The 16,349-nt window shown below is 35.5% G+C and overlaps 1 protein-coding gene across 2 annotated transcripts in view; it reads right to left on the reverse strand.

The window, feature by feature from the left end:
* Positions 1-16,349, reverse strand: part of RAP1B (RAP1B, member of RAS oncogene family) — a 279,529-nt gene that overhangs the window by 9,537 nt on the left and 253,643 nt on the right. The window contains exons 2-3 of one of the 2 annotated variants that reach the window (XM_077775277.1): positions 1,400-1,484; positions 295-363 (exon numbers count right to left, since the gene is read on the reverse strand). In XM_077775277.1, coding sequence (XP_077631403.1) covers positions 295-363; positions 1,400-1,456 — 126 coding nt within the window. In that variant the 5' untranslated portion in view covers positions 1,457-1,484. The remainder of the gene's footprint in view (positions 1-294; positions 364-1,399; positions 1,485-16,349) is intronic. The other variant, XM_077775278.1, reaches the window with a different exon arrangement.

The raw sequence follows: 16,349 nt of genomic DNA on the forward strand, positions 1-16,349 counted from the left end.
TCATTCTGAATTCTGTGAGTCAAATTACAATTTTAGGGTCAGGATAAACTTAAAGTTTTCTGAGACAGAGATAGAGAACAAGTGTTTTAAAATTCTCATTAACTAGTCAGGACTCAATGTCAGGAAATAATCAAGTGTGAACTTTTCCTACTAATTTAATAAATTAACTCTGCTTCTTCATCCTACTTTGTAAACAGTGAATATTGTTTGAATATTGACAATTACAAAGCTAAAAGCATGAATTTATATTTATAGTAAAGTCTAAAGCAAAAGGCCTTCTAGAGTAACATATACCTTTCTATAAGAATCTTCTATCGTAGGATCATATTTTTCAACAAAAATTCCTTGAACAAACTGTACAGTCTGAAAAAAATAAACAGCACACCATTATACTTTTTAAAGAAAACTACAAATCCACATCTATATGCTTATTTAAACTATTGATTTCATATGGGTAGTTATACCATTGATGAAAACAAAACCACTCCTATATTTAAAGTATGCATTCTGTGAGAAAATTAACTTAGAAGGCTTTAAAACATCAGTAATCACTATGCTCCTTATTAGGTAATTCTAACTTTAGAACTCACATGTTTAAAACATTTTTCAATGTCTTCTATTTTAGCCTTAATGGCTTAAATTTGAATTTGAATCAGAAAGAGGCAAACTGTTTTGTGTATACTAGTACATACACTCTCAAGACACCTCCCCATCACTTTGGATATATTTACACGTGAAAAAGCAGCTTATGTCCCATAGAACACACTTCACAGTTTCATCCAAACACCTCAAGTTCTGTGTAAGGTGGCCATTTTTAGTGGCTGAGTTAGATGGTCAATCTGTCTTATGGTGGTGGGGCTTTGTTAAACTAAACTACATGTACTCAGGTTATTTACCCTAAGTTTCTCCCCTTCCTCAGCCACTATCGTCAAGTTGCCTTTTTTCTCACTATACTATTCTTGAAGTGGAAAGCATGGCCGCTAAATTAATGTGAAAACGGTACAGTCACAGGTAGTATCTGAAAAAGGTTTTTTTTAGAAACTTTAATATTTTTTTTAACATAAAATAGTTATTATAAGCCACATCACAATGAGAAAGACCAAATTTCATTTCTATCTGGCTCAGAATACAGATGCACAGATATTTATATGCTCTGTGTTTAGCCCAAATTGTATTCTACTTATCTCATACTGGTCTGGAACCAACTAGAGAGAATATGATCTGCCCAGATACAACTAAAAGCTGACTAACATTACAGGAAAAATAATTATATTGCTTCTAAAATCACTGAGATTTCACCATAAGAAATAAATGAAGACAAATAATCAAAACCTAAAACTCAACAGAAAAAGAACATGTGTTGGAGTGAATTAGCTTAAGTACAGTGAGAATGACTTACCAGAGCAGATTTTCCAACGCCTCCTGAGCCAAGAACGACTAGCTTATACTCACGCATGGTGCAAACTTGTCAAAAGCTAGTACCTTGCAATGGGAAAAAAAAAAAAAAAAAAGAAGAAAAAGAAAAAAGAATTTAAGTAACGTCTTTGTGTTCATGTGCTTCTTACATAAATTAGATATTTAACCAAGTAATTTAAAAATGATCGCTCTACATACTAGTATGGCACATTCCACAAAAAGACTTATTACTAAAGGATGCTATTGGGCTCTTTATGCAACATCAGAGGTAGAAAGAAAGCACAAAATCACAACTTGCAACCCTATCCTAAATTCATACATAATATTTGCTCTATATTAAGTAAAAAGGGTGGTGGGGGGGAGCAGAAAAACAGCATGAAGGGGTATTTTACTGGTTACAAGATGGCAGTGACAGGCATGTTTAACTCCCTTTCCTGAACCATCAGTAACCTTGAGACACAAGTAGCTGAGTGTCTACTAAGTACAGGGATATATCCAAGGAACATCAACAACAAATTCCCGCCCTCACTGAACAATATTCCAAAAAGGATGAACCGGCTAGAACATAGGTCTGCAAACAAATCCAGTCTATTGCCTGTTTTTGTACATAAAGTTTTATTGAAATACAGCCATGCATGTCCATTTATCTGTGTATTGTCTGTGGTTGCTATCTTGCCTTAATGACAGAATTAAGTAGTTACAACATAGGCCATCTGGTCCACAAAGCCTAAAATATTTACTATCTGGCATTTACAGAAAAAATTTGCCAACCCCTGGGATACATGAATGGTAAATGAGTTAGCAGAGAAAGCAGACCAAATATCTATTCCTGAAGTGGGTGGAAGTACAGAGCCTGAATATGGTCAGAAATCAGAGGCAGAACTAAAGAATATGAGTGCCCAGACTGAAAAACTACGGCATGTTCAGTATGATGAAACAGTGGAAATCAAAACCAATCCAAAAAGGAAAAACTAAAATTTCAGTATACTACAGATAGACAAAGAAGATCTTAAAAGTTCCCAGGATAGGGGAATTACATGAGAATACAAAGCTCCTACAATCCTAGAAAAAAATAATTGGCCAGTGGCCATTATATAAAAGTAGCCACCAGAACAGGCTCTAAATCATAATCAAGATAGGATAGTTCTATATAGTAACAAGTAACTATTAGAACTGGTTTAAACACATATAATCTACCAATAACCATTTGCTTCAATGAATGAATATGCTTCTGCAAACTAGTCATTATCAACAGCCCCTTACTTTTGAAAAGTCAATCAAGAAGGGACTCAACTTGGGCATATCTGTGTTCAATCTCTTTATATATTCTTTCCTTTTCTAAGACTTTTCACAGTCCTAGAAAAGACATCCTTTGTTTCCCTTTCTTGGCAAGTCCTTTATTTCTCCTTAGGACACCATGTCTATTGCCATGGCTTCCTTTCAAAACTTTCTCCATTAAGACTTTAAATATGTAGACTATCTACCATATTTTCTCTCCTCCTGAATGGGAGGAAAATCGCCCAAATCAACCAACTAACCAACTAAATTAGCTAACTTCTCCACTTAACTAGTTCCTATATTTATTTCTACACTGATTGAACCCATCATTTCCATAGCCTTTTCCCCAGTTCTTGAATACTGTCTCCTTGACTTTTGTGACCTGCATGGTTCTTACCAGGTTATAATTTAAGGGAAGGGGATATAAAATAAAAGTTGAATTTACTTTTAGCTTTAAGAATATTTCACATAATAGTAACCAACCTTACAAATTTAGGACAAATAAAGAAGTCACTCTTGGAAGTTTATTTCTTTTAACGTAAAAAATCATTTAAAAACAGGATTACCCAGTGACAATTCTATTACCAGTCCCATCAGTATGGGACCTGGTATGTTACCCAAACACATAGATCTATACTGACCTATTTGAGAAATATTTTCTAAAAACTTAGGGTTCTAATGAAAGAGGTCTCCAAATTTGTGCTTCTGAATCCAACTAGAGAAAATATGGTAATTTGGGGGATAAGAATTTCCTCAACATCCCAAATACTTCAGTAAACCACATACTTTAACATCAATAAAATTAGACTCATCTCCCTGCATTCTTTTATCCTTTATGTAGCTGGGCTGTGCCAATATTTGATAACATCTTTGTCACGGTACCTATTTATTACTTAAAAAAAAAAAAAGAGACTCACTTCGATGAACACACACCAAAATGCCAAGCAATTGCCTTGAGTGACAGTGTTTCTACAGCTGACATTAACTCACTCCTGCCTTTGAAAGTCTGTCAATGTTTGAACTCTGAGAGTCCCTCAAATCCTGTAAGAGTAGGAGTCTGGTCTGCTCAGGGGAGGCAGTGTCTGACCAGGATATCTTTTCCTTAAGTAATCAATAACTTCAACTTTGTGGTTTTTGTTTCAGATATTGAATGGTGCCTTTCACTTTGATATTTGACCTGAGACCCTCATTTAGCATCATTCCACATGATGCCCTTAGACAAACAAATGCACTGAATGGGAAGCTTGTGTCCAACCAATTTGTTTGTTCTATGCATATGCTATCAGATGAATCAGTCTCAACAATGATGGGAGCTCCAATTGGCTCCTTGAGCTCACACTGCCAAATTTATTGTTATCCTAGCATGTGTACCAAGTAGGTCTTTGCAGAAGGCAATTAAGCCTTTTGGATATGGCTTGGAGGTGTACTATTTGGTAAATATTTTTGCCATTAGTTTAATTCTTCAGCAACTTGCTTTCCTTTAGTTTATCTTCTTGTGCAAAATTTTGTGTCATGTGTTTTGTTTTGTCCTGGATTGTCTTGTTTCCAATCACTGAATAAGGGAGTGCTCCATTTGGAATGGATGGAGGCATAGGCTCCCACAAGCCTTCAATCCAATTCAAGCTGGCCCCAAGCACTAAAAGTTGAAAATGAGTAAAACCGGTGACCCCTCAGGCAGCGGTGAGTGACTGGTCAAATGTCACATTGGGTCACTTACAAAACTTCATGACAATGTGTTATAAGGTCAAGAACTGTGGGGTTATTGATTATGCGGTGCCTTCCTAACCTCTGCTTATCAGGGACACTGAAAATCTGTTTGTAAAGGCATACTTGTTAAAAAATTTTCCCCCAAGTATTTATTTATTTTGAGAGAGCATGAGTGGGGGAAGGGCAAGGGAAAGAGAGGGAAAGAGAATTCCAAGCAGGCTCTGACCTGAGCTGAAATCAAAAGTCAACCCACTGAGCCATCCACGCACCCCTAAACCACTTCTGAATCCCTTTTATTTAGGAATAATTTCTATCCAGTGAATCAAGCAGATCTTAAACAGTTAAATAAATTTTGACATATACTAATACCCTCACAACTACAAACACAGCCCTCATTAAGATTTAAATACTTCCATCACTCAGAAAGTTCCCAATGTGCCTCTACTCAATTAATCTGACACCCTTTTTCTTGACTCTTGTGACTGTTTTCTTAGTTGTCAAAGCCACAACCTTCTCTAGGAAGAACGTCTGTATTTTTTATAAACTCAATATACTCTTGACTATTGTACATATATGGGCAAATGACAAAAATTGTGACTTTGACAAGTGTGATTTAACTGGACTTATGGCCAACTTTTAAAATATCAAAATTAATACCTTAAGAGAAATTGTAACTTACAGAAAAAAATATTAGACAAAATAACATTCAATAATCAACTTCTTTAATTGGTATTCTGGGGCTTCAAAATAAAATGACTAAGAGAGCCAGTCTCCTTGAATCATTCTCTTTACTCACACTACCCACACAATTCTATTCCTTTTGCTCCTTCCCCTTACCTCTGAAATGAAATACTTTTCTTGAGAGTTTCTCATCAAAGAAACAATTATACTTGCCTCTTTAATTACTGGAGTAAAAGAACTATAGAAACTGAATTTAAACATGAGTCTAGATTTAGTTGAAGTTATGGCTAAGGATTTTCTTAAATCTCAAGAAGACAGAAATTTGTTTCTGAATTTCACCTTAATCACTAATTACTTATTCTCTTTATAAAGAAAAAAATGTTAAAAGCAGAATAGGAAAAGACCAGACTCAAAGAAACCAGCATATTTTAAAAACTGGCCTTGAGAGAACAAGAACCTATTTAGGAAATACACTATTTCAGAAGTCTTTCTTAGAGGTAGACGGGTCAAGATTTAAACTTGTAAACAAAATAAGAATGACTTGATATGAAACATAATTTTTATGTCAGGAAACTGTAAAATATATTCTGTGGTAGACCCAATAGCTGAGGTAAAGAAAGACATGTCTGTCCTTTCTGTTAACTGGGCTCAGAGCTGAAATGGAAACTTTAAATAAAAAATTAGTAATTTAGAAATCTACAATGGCTGAGAGTTTTCAGACCCATACCAAGTAAACAAGCTAGAAAAACTAAACCAAAAGATTTTTTCTGAGAACTGGGAGCTTAAGGACGAGGACACTTAAATAACGCAAGGAAAAGAGCCACAGGAAGGACCAATGTTCATGTTTGCTAAGAAACTGAAATACAATGATTCAAAATCTGTCCCACAATGCCACTCCATAAGCTCCAAACATAAGCACTCCACAATTCCTGCCATTTTCCCACAAAAGGTAGGAGTGGACTGACTACACAGAACCACAAGGGAATTTTTTGGTTGTGATGGAAGTGTTTTAACACTGGTTGTAGTGATGACGCACAACTGTATAGTTACTAAAATCCCAAAATGAAACACTGACACAGCTGACTGAATTAACATTAACAATTACCATTTAAAAATATTGACTACAAAAGGTAAACATTCATGGGAATTGCATTTCTTAATGAGATGGTTGAGAGCAATGGTTCCCCAATTGTTTTATTTATCGATAAGTATTACCTATTGCTAGAATTAGAATCAGGTTCATCCACATTAATGCTTCCATCAGTAATGTGTTTCTTTTATTCCTTATGATCAAAAAATATATTCATTGTATACAACAATATGATCAAAAAATATATGCAATGTATACAACATTTTCTTTACACACTCATCAGGTGATTAACATTTGGATTATTTCCAGTTTGTGGATATTATAAATAATGCTCATCTATTTTTCAATTCAACCAAGAGGAATTTTTATGACAGAGTCCTATGGTCACAAGAAGTTTAAAACATTTCCAATTTTGAAGTAGAGAAATATGATGTTGTCAACAGACTTTCAAATCTAAAAACATAGTGACGAAAAACACATCTAACTTGCCAAAAAGCTTTCTAATAAGGTACACTGATAAGGAAATTCAACTAAGCAAAGTCATTATCTTTTATTAATTTTCATCAATATCTCCTTATATATACCAAACAGCTAAAATACTTAAAAAAATTTACTTTGAAAAAGAGACAGCATGAGTGTGAGTGGGGAGGAGCAGAGAGCGAGAGAATCCCAAGTAGGCGGAGCCTGACATGTGGCTGGATTCCAAGACTCCAGGATCATGACCTGAACTGAAATCAAAAGTTAGACATTCAACTGACTGAGCCATCAGGTGGCCCCAACTAAAATATTTTTATTTAAATCCCGATAAATACCAATGCTAGGGATATTTTCTTCCTTAAAAAAAACCTAACTGTATGATAGTCAAGATCTGAACTAGCATTTACGTTTCAAGAAATTGGTATTTTCTACTCTGCTAGCTTTGAAAAATTGTTTACAGATTCTAAGATCGAAATAATGGATTTCATTGTGAATGCTAGTGACTGAGAGTGGTCATTATTTCTGTTTTTAAAATGATTGTGTAGTTGCATATAATTTTAGCAGAAAAGACAATTCTGCTCGATAAGTCTGTCATTGGGTTTTTGGTGGGGAGGAGCAAAGAAGGTGCTGGCAACCTGTGTATTTGAGTTGTGGGCAGAACCTTCCTGTTCAAGTGCTGTTAACTTGAAGCTGAGAACGAGCACTTGAGAAATCTGAATTTCTAATTTCATGCACAATTCTGATGAGGAGAGTTACATTAGAATTTCCAAGAGATTTGTGGTAACTACACTGAGAATAACTGTTCTTTTACAGAATCCCATTGGGGGACAATTCTGACAGCATAGCATAGTGGTTTATAGCACCTAAGTTTCAAATCCTAGTTTTGTACAACCTTGGGCAAGTCATGAAAACTTTCAAAGCTTCACTTTCTTTATGGTGAAAGTGGAAACAGTAATACCTACAAAATAAAGTTATGAGGCAGATACACAAGAATGTAAACTCCAGAAAAAAAGTTTTGTCTGTTTTACTCGCGATTTCCCCAGAACCCGAAACAGTGCCTGGGGCACATAGTACATGCTTAATAAATTAAGGAATGAAATGTAGTAATTTTCTTTAAAAGTCATTGATCCCTTGCACTATAGTAACAATCAACAGAAGATAGCTTTTTAAATAACAATAGAGGGGCGCCAGGGTGGCTCAGTCTGTTAGCATCTGATTCTTGATCTCAGCTCAAGTCTTGATCTCAGGGTCCTGAGTTCAAGCCCCACGATGAGCTATGTGCTGGGCATGAAACCTGCTTAATAAAAAAATAAATAAATAAAACAACAGTAGCAATGCTCTGAGCTACTGCTCAATTTACCACAGTTGAGAATCCACAGTCTATTCTTTTACCTACTCTCTCAATAAAACATGTAAGAATACAAGTGAGGAACAGCAGTCCAGCTTTTGTTTGAGAAAGTTTCTTCTAGGTAGGCAAAGAGATACAATGTACAGACTAAAACTGTCTTTCCTCCATGTAAGGGTTTTCGTCCTTATTTTAATTCTCCTGTCACTACAACCAGCAGTGAAATAGTGGAACAGTTTGGAATATTTTAAGATCAGCTGAACTATATTATAATTCTTTAGCTATTAGACTCTAAGGCTTCCTACTATATTCTACTAAAACTGGGGCACTTAAAAGATACATTTTAGGGAGCACCTGGGTGGCTCAGTTGGTTAAGCATCTGACTTGATTTCAGATCAGGTCATCATCTCAGGGTTTGGGAGTTTGAGCCCTGCATCAGGCTCTTTGCTAAGAGCCTGTTGTCTACTTGGGATTCTCTCCCAAGGCCCATACTCTCCCCTGCCCTCAAATACATTAATAAACTTAAAATAAAATGATACTATACAAAAATTTCTGTAATGGTGGTGTTATCTCTGCTCTTTAATATTAATTACACAAGTCAATGAAGTTTACTGTATGTACCTCAAGTTTTGCAGAGTATTATATTGACTACCTAAGGAGAATCTCAGTATACTTTAGAAGCAGTGAGAAAAATCTTGACATGGTAATATAAAATGAATTTTAATTCCTTTGAACTTGTAAAATAGGTAAGTGATAATGTGGTGGGATCATTTTTCTTCTACTTTCATTTATTTTCCTGAGTTTATTACTAATAAACAATATATTTATAAAATATGCAAATGAAAACTAAAAACTGAAGGTAAAAGAGTTGTGGAGTTGCCTTTTAATTAACCTATGTTATTATCATTTAAGATTGATAATCATTGGCATTTTAAAAAAGTGGTTATCAGAAGCTCAAAAAAACCAAGTTTAGTCAGTCATTCAACTCACAATGAATAGTAATTTTAATACTGATGCTAACAGAGAAAAGTATCTTTCTGATAAATAATATACTAATGGTGACAGTGCATGTTTAAAGAAAACAAACAGGCAAGCTTAAAAGAACCAATTAAAATTCTTTTAATGCTATTTTTGAACCTTAGTAACTACTGTGCTTGTTCTGAAAAAGAGCTAAGAGGTATTATTGAAAATAACAAAATTAAACATACTGTTTTAAGTGCTTTACAGAACTATCAATGTAAATAGGCAGTGTTTATTGTAAATACTGAAATTTTGAACATTTTCCTCTATTGTCAAAGTAATATTATCCTTATTTCTAATTAGCATGCCAAAAAGTCTACCTAGAAAGAAAAGTAGGGTGGTAAAGGATTTAAATTCTAAGTATTTTAACTGGTGTGCTGCAAGCAAGGGTTTGTATTCTGAAAAGCTTGGTGTGTTTATTTTCTGTACTTCAGAAGAAAATAAAGATTGAGACAAAAAAGATACAATGTAAATTTAGGGCACTTGATATTAGAAATTATTAATAATTTTGATTATTAAGTGTTATTGCCATGGACTGCCATCTGAAGAAATGGGAAGTACAATTAAAACTATTTCATAATGATCTAAAAAATCTACATTGGAAGAAATTTTAACAACCTTTAAGTAGTTAAAGGCAACACCAAAAGAAAATGATAAATGAAGATGCATCAGCAATGGGGAGGTCTTGGTCAAACACTATGCCAAAAATTATGGTGCTTACTGGTCAAAATGTAAAACATTCTAGTTTGAATTTCTAATACAAGTAATGGGATCTGGTTGATTTACATATGATTTTGTGGTATTTCCTTGTAAATAATAGGATTTATTTGTAAAAACTAAATGCAGTCTGGAAGTTGAAAGTTATGAACTGTTAATTAAAAATAATATGCCTAGGGGCGCCTGGGTGGCTTAGTCGGTTAAGCGTCCGACTTTCGCTTAGGTCATGATCTCGCGGTTCGTGGGTTCGGGCCCCGCGTCGGGCTCTGTGCTGACTGCCAGCTCAGAGCCTGGAGCCTGTTTCAGAGTCTGTGACTCCCTCTCTCTCTGACCCTCCCCTGCTCACGCTGTCTCTCTCTCTCTCCTAGAAATAGATAAAACATTAAAAAAAAAATTTTTTTTAAAATAATATGTCTATATGTTAACCTGCATTTGGACCAAGCTTTAATCTATTAACTCAACTACAAATTAATAAGGGACTCTCAGATCCTCATTTTATTGAGATGGTTAAGCAAGTAAGAATGCAGTATATATGCAAAATGAATTCAGTGGTGTTAATCATGCCACTTCTCACTTATACTTCATTAGCAAGAAAATGTAACTTCTACAACAAGCAGGCACTTACACAATTATAAGTATGAAGCATGATTCACATTACTTCTCCAACAATCGAAGATTACAAATGAAGAAAATTAAATTGGTTTACTAAATAAATTGAATAAAAAACATCTGGGGTTAAAATTTGCGTAAAAAATTGGGGGGTAATTTTTGGGTATTATATGTCACTTACATGTAAAGATTTCTAATTGTAATTACTTATACAGATTTCCTAAAATTTGTGACTTGCAACCAACTTCTGATCAATGAAAGTAACTGACATATCAGACTCTGCTGTATTTCTTGCAAAAACACTATTCACTAATTAAAAGGTTATATACCATGAGCCCTTTCAAAAGATTAAGTTGTGTTTTCAACACAAGTGTCTACTATTTGGCTTTATTCTGTTTATTTTTCTATTAAAAATTTTTTTAGTGTTTATTTATTTTGAGAGAGATAGAGAAAGGGGGACAGAATCCCAAGCAGGCTCCTCACCATCAGCATGGAGCCCGATGTGGGACTCAAGCCCACAAACTGTGAGATCACAACGTGAGCTGAAACCAAGAGTTGGGAACTTCACTGACTGGGCCACCCAGGTGCCTCCTGTTTATTATTTTCATTTTTGTTATTATTATTTTTTAAATGTTTTATAAATGTTTTATTTATTTCTGAGAGACAGAGAAAGACAGCATGAGCAGGGGAGGGTCAGAGACAGAGGGAGATACAGAATCTGAAGTAGGCTCCAGGCTCTGAGGTAGCTGTCAGCACAGAGCCCGATGCGGGGCTTGAACCCACGAGCCGTGAGATCATGAGCTGAGCCGAAGTTGGACGCCAACCAACTAAGCCACCCAGGTGCCCCTACTTTAAATCAACATCTCTGGTGGGGTAATATGCCAATTTATTTGTGGCTGGAGTTAAACTTAGATTTGGGAAAGTCACAGAGATCTGTCGGGGATCCAGTGGAGAGGTCATGACTACAATGTCCCTTCCACTGCTAACAGGGGAGAAAATGGGATTTCTGGAGCAATCTAAAGGTAGTTGGTACAATGAGGTACCATTATTTAATATGTACAAAATGCCCCTCAGTGATTTCCCTTCTCAGCTTTATACATGAAAATATTCATGATCTCCTCCACTGCCCTCCTCCCCCATTACAGCAAGAATAATATGCAGATCAGGATAGAATGTTCCTGACCAGCAAATACTCAAAGAATGCAATTCTGAGGAGGGTAGTGTCAAGGAAAATTTTCTGAAGTATTCTTGAATTATTTCAGCCCACAATCAGTTCCTCTGACAAGCTACACCAAATACTTTACCACTTGATTATATACTATCTTGTATTGTCTTTTAAGACGACAACAATCATAGAAAGGAACATTATCTTAATATTTAAGAAGCTTGGCTCTATTTTTAAAATTATATAATTTGAGATAAACTACTTTATTCTCAATTTCTATTGTCCTTGTTTGTAAAATGAGGGTAGAGGGAAGGGGGAAGTACTGAACACAGAGATAGATGCCTTACATCAGCCAGGTAGGCATGTAAAGCCTGAAGCAGGAAGGTGTTAATATTAGAAAATGGTGTGAACTGTGGCCAAGCAGAATGAATGCTTATACAGTTGAAGTCATTCAAATTCTAAAAGTTGTAAATATTATGAAAACAAAATCTATTTAAGGTATGAAGATCTGGATTCTGGGTCACTAGTTTTCTACTTTTGTACTAAATGATCTCTATGGTCTCTTTCAATTCCCAAATGTATTGTTACATACACCAGGGTTTTGAAGAATTATATACAGACAGAGCTTTTAAAAGTATCTTAATGTTATATTCCCCTTTTTAAAAAATATTTTTTAATTTTTACTTAATTTTGAAACAGAGAGACAGAGCATGAGATTGGGAGGGGTAGAAAGAGAGGGAGACAGAGAATCCAAAGCAGGCTCCAGGTTCTGAGCTAGCTGTCAGCACAGAGCCTGATGCAGGGCTCAAACCCACGAACTGTGAGATCATGACCTAAGCCGAAGTCAGATGCTTAACCAACTGAGCCACCCAGGTGTTCCACCCTCTTCTTAATTATTGTAAAATAAAGGGGCTAAAAACAATACAGGACAATGTATATACATTCACAGGCTGCTCTCAACTGGGAAAATCCATTACTACTACTGGGCATTCAACCAAGGCAAGATACAAAGGTTTTCCATAAATTCTTCTTAGTTCTGGCATGCTAGTCCAACATGCTTTATGCAATTAAGGTCTGTTTTTGAACTAATTTAAGATTAGGGTATGGACACGAGGTTCTCTCTTGCCCAGGGTGGTAAACATGGAAGGTGGAAAGAAGGGAGCCCTAGAATTGACTACCTATGCAATTTACAAGAGGATAGTTACTTATTCTAGGCTTGTCATAAGACAATGCTCTGGAGCAGGAAAAGTATTAAAAACAACTTTTAGGTTCCAGAGACATCTGCTCTGAACTTCATAATCTGATTTAGTCTTTAAATCAATCTCATTAATAAATGTAAAAGGCAAGTATGAATCAAATTCTTGAAAAGTGGGAAGTGATATTTAAAAAGCATTAATTTCTTGGGATGCCTGGGTGGCTCAGTGCATTGAGGGTATGACTCTTGATTCTGGCTCAGGTCATGACCCCAGGGTCATAGGACTGAGCCCTACAACGGGCTCTGCGTTGAGCATGAAGCCTGCTTGGGATTTTCCCTCCCCCACTGCCCCTCTCCCTGGCTCGTTCTCTCTCTCCGTCTGTCTCTCTAAAAATAAGAAAATAAAAATAAAAAGCATAATTCCTTTCCATTAAAATATGTCATAGGTCTCCAAATAGCTATAGTCAAATTGAAAAATTTCCAAAACAATAGTAACTCAAGAAGTTCTATCCTCAAGTTATTTTGCTACAATACCCACCCCTAACCATCCATTTCTGAAATTCTGTGATCTTAAATTATAAATAAAGGACTAAGTAAAAAGCTTAACTACTGGTTCCTGAAGTCAAGTGACATTACTTCTTCCACTGAACACTTAATGGAAGAGACATTTGATTTCTCCTTCCCGCCTCCAACTCCCAAAGAAGTATTTTAGCAGCTGAAGAGGATTACTGTGTTCTCTTTGCACTTCTAAATAAATTTAACTAATTGAAATATTAGGAAAACCTGGTACTAATCTGTTGGACACAATGACAGAAATCAAAACTTCTGAGATTTAAAAATTATTTTGGGAGGTCCAAACACTACCTCTCACACTCTCTTTTAGAAATAAAACTATGAACTTCAAAATAAACAAAAAGCCATTAAAATGAATATTACTTATTATATTTACTTTCTGAGTTGTCTGCATCTTTCATGACAAAAAATGGGAAATGTTTCTAATCTTGTATTCTGCTGAGAAAGGTCTCTCTGAATCAGTTTTAAATCTAGTCAAGTGTAGAATTTGTAGGTTATGAAGCTATTTCACTACTCTGACTATATAATACCTCAGGTAAGAAAAATTCTTCTCTTGCCCTTTTCATGGATTAATACTGCCAGTAAATAAAGCTTATTCAAACATATACTATGACATGCACTATAAGGTCAGGGTTTCTAGTTTTATTACTGGAATTATTTTACTATAATTACCTTTCAGTTTAGTACTTGATCATTTCTTAGCCAAATCAAGAGAGGAGCAAAGAACCTAGGTGTCCAAAAAAAAAAAAGGAAATTCCAACATGTTTTGAAAACAAGCAAGAAGAAATAAAAGAAATAATATAGGCTCAAGATGACCTGTTAGGTTCTATCAGATCCCTCCTAAAGGGTCAGATTTATGTAGAACTCTCCTCTGTTCCTTCTTTGGACACAACCTAAGAATTAATCTGCCAGGGTTTTTTGTTGTTGTTGTTGTTTTCTTCTTCTCATCAGATCTAGTAGTAAATTCTATAGTGACTAAAAGATCTTCTGTGTCTCCCAAACATAATTTAGGTAAATATGGATAGGAGTATAGATATTAACTTTACTATTTGTTAGAATCTGATACACACACAGGAAAATATAAGAGTTAAGAGCACAGGCTTTACATCTGATTTCCTAGAATGCCAGTTCTATTAGAAATGACCTTGGTCATGTTATTTAACCCCTCATTTAAATGAGAGGTTATGTGCCTCATTTCCTCATCTGAAAATGAGAATAACAGTATTTGCTTCATAAAGTTTTAAAGATTTAAACAAAATATGCAAACGTTAACACATAGTAAGCAGTGAGTATTACTTGCTATTTTTAAATCCCACAGTACCTCAGAAGCATACTATACTACAGGAAGCTGTATATCTAGGAGTGTTGTCACTGTCTCTTATCCATCCCATTACCAAGTCTGATCCATTCTACCTTGGCATCTCTGAAATCAATTCCATTCTCTCCACTTCATTCCCTTATAATGGCCCTCATCATCTCCTACAATGTAAAAGGGGGGGCGGGGAGGATATAGGAGGCAAATATGAAGGGAAAACGTTAATATGCTGCACACCTGAATTTCAATGACCAGATTAGAGATGTTAGTTTTAATTTTAACTGTGAAAACAAAGGGGTAGGACAAGCTAGAAACTTGAAAAACAAAAACCCAGTATGACAACTATGTTTTAGTGGCCTTCATACCCCAGAGTATCTGTTGGTTTAGAACATTAAAATGTAGTGTTCGTGGGGCATCTAGGTGGCTCAGTTGTTGAGCATCCAAGTCTTGATTTCAACTCAGGTCTTGATCCCAGGGTTGTGGGATCAAGCCCTATGTCGGGCTCTGTGCTAAGCATGGGACTTGCTTAAGATCCGCCCCCCCCCGCCCCCCTGCTCTTGCACTCTAAAATAAAAATAAGCAAATAAAATAAAAATGAAATAAAATATAGTGTTTGCACTGTTACCTTACAATCAAGCAGATTCTATAGAACAAAGTGCTATGTGTACACAGAAGAGAATTCTCTGCCTATACAGACACATCAAACAAGGCTAAAGAAAACTAACTGGATATTTAAACCAGACCACTGGATATTTTAAAGAAATAGAGGAGTTCACTAGGAAATTAGGGATTCTGGGAAAAAGGATTATGAGTGCATGGGGTGAAGGGCGAAGTAGATGGAAGAGCAAGGGGACCCTCTTAGCTTAAAGTTTGACCTGTATTTGACAAGAAACTGAGAGAAAAAGAGTTTTGCAAGTTGGGAAACGATATGACCATATCTGTATTTTAGAAAGATCACAGAAACTGAGTATTAGTTTTCTGAATTCTGGGAATTTGGTAAGAAGCTACTGCAGGTGAGAGATGGTGACCTAAGTTAGGGCAGTGACAGAAGGAATCAAGAAACATGGTGACTGATTAGATGGGTGAGGAAAATGGGATGGGATACAGCATGATCAGACATGCACAGTGAGGCCATTTATCCAGACGGGGAGCCTATGACCAGACTTGGTTCAGTAAGTATCTTATCTTTTGCAATAGGTCTCAAAGACAGCAGGGTAACAACTGACAATGGTATTGACATGGTAGCAGCATCTTTTATTCCTAAAGAGATTAGAAAGAAGATGCTCAATTGTATTCAAAAGGCTTCAGGCATAGAACAGAACATTGATTTGTTTAGCAAGATTGTAAATGCACCATGTATAATTTGTTCCACCCAATATTCCTGGCTTATTAATTTGAAATATATAATTCATTTAGATGATTACAAATCTCAATTTTAAGGTTTATAGTTTTAGTCGTTAATGCTTCATCAAATGAACTTTGATTTGATGAAGGCTTCTGCCAATTTATGTGAAACAAAAATATGAACAGAAAAAATACTGTACAAAACAAAAAAACCTTCCTAGGCTTAATGAGTATCTTGGGGCGACATATTCAGGAGCTTGCAACATATATAAAAATAATTTGCCCACAAAGTGTCAAACAGTGTCTTTAGAAACTTGCTCCTTTTCCTCCTTATCTGAAGCCTTTGTAGTAAACAGGGCAGTAAATATCTTATATCTGATTTTCTCATTTCTTTAAGAATAAACAAATAGCTACTGC

The sequence above is a fragment of the Crocuta crocuta genome, unplaced genomic scaffold, assembly GCF_008692635.1.
Source record: "Crocuta crocuta isolate KB4526 unplaced genomic scaffold, BGI_CrCroc_1.0 scaffold97, whole genome shotgun sequence".
NCBI lineage: Eukaryota > Metazoa > Chordata > Mammalia > Carnivora > Hyaenidae > Crocuta > Crocuta crocuta.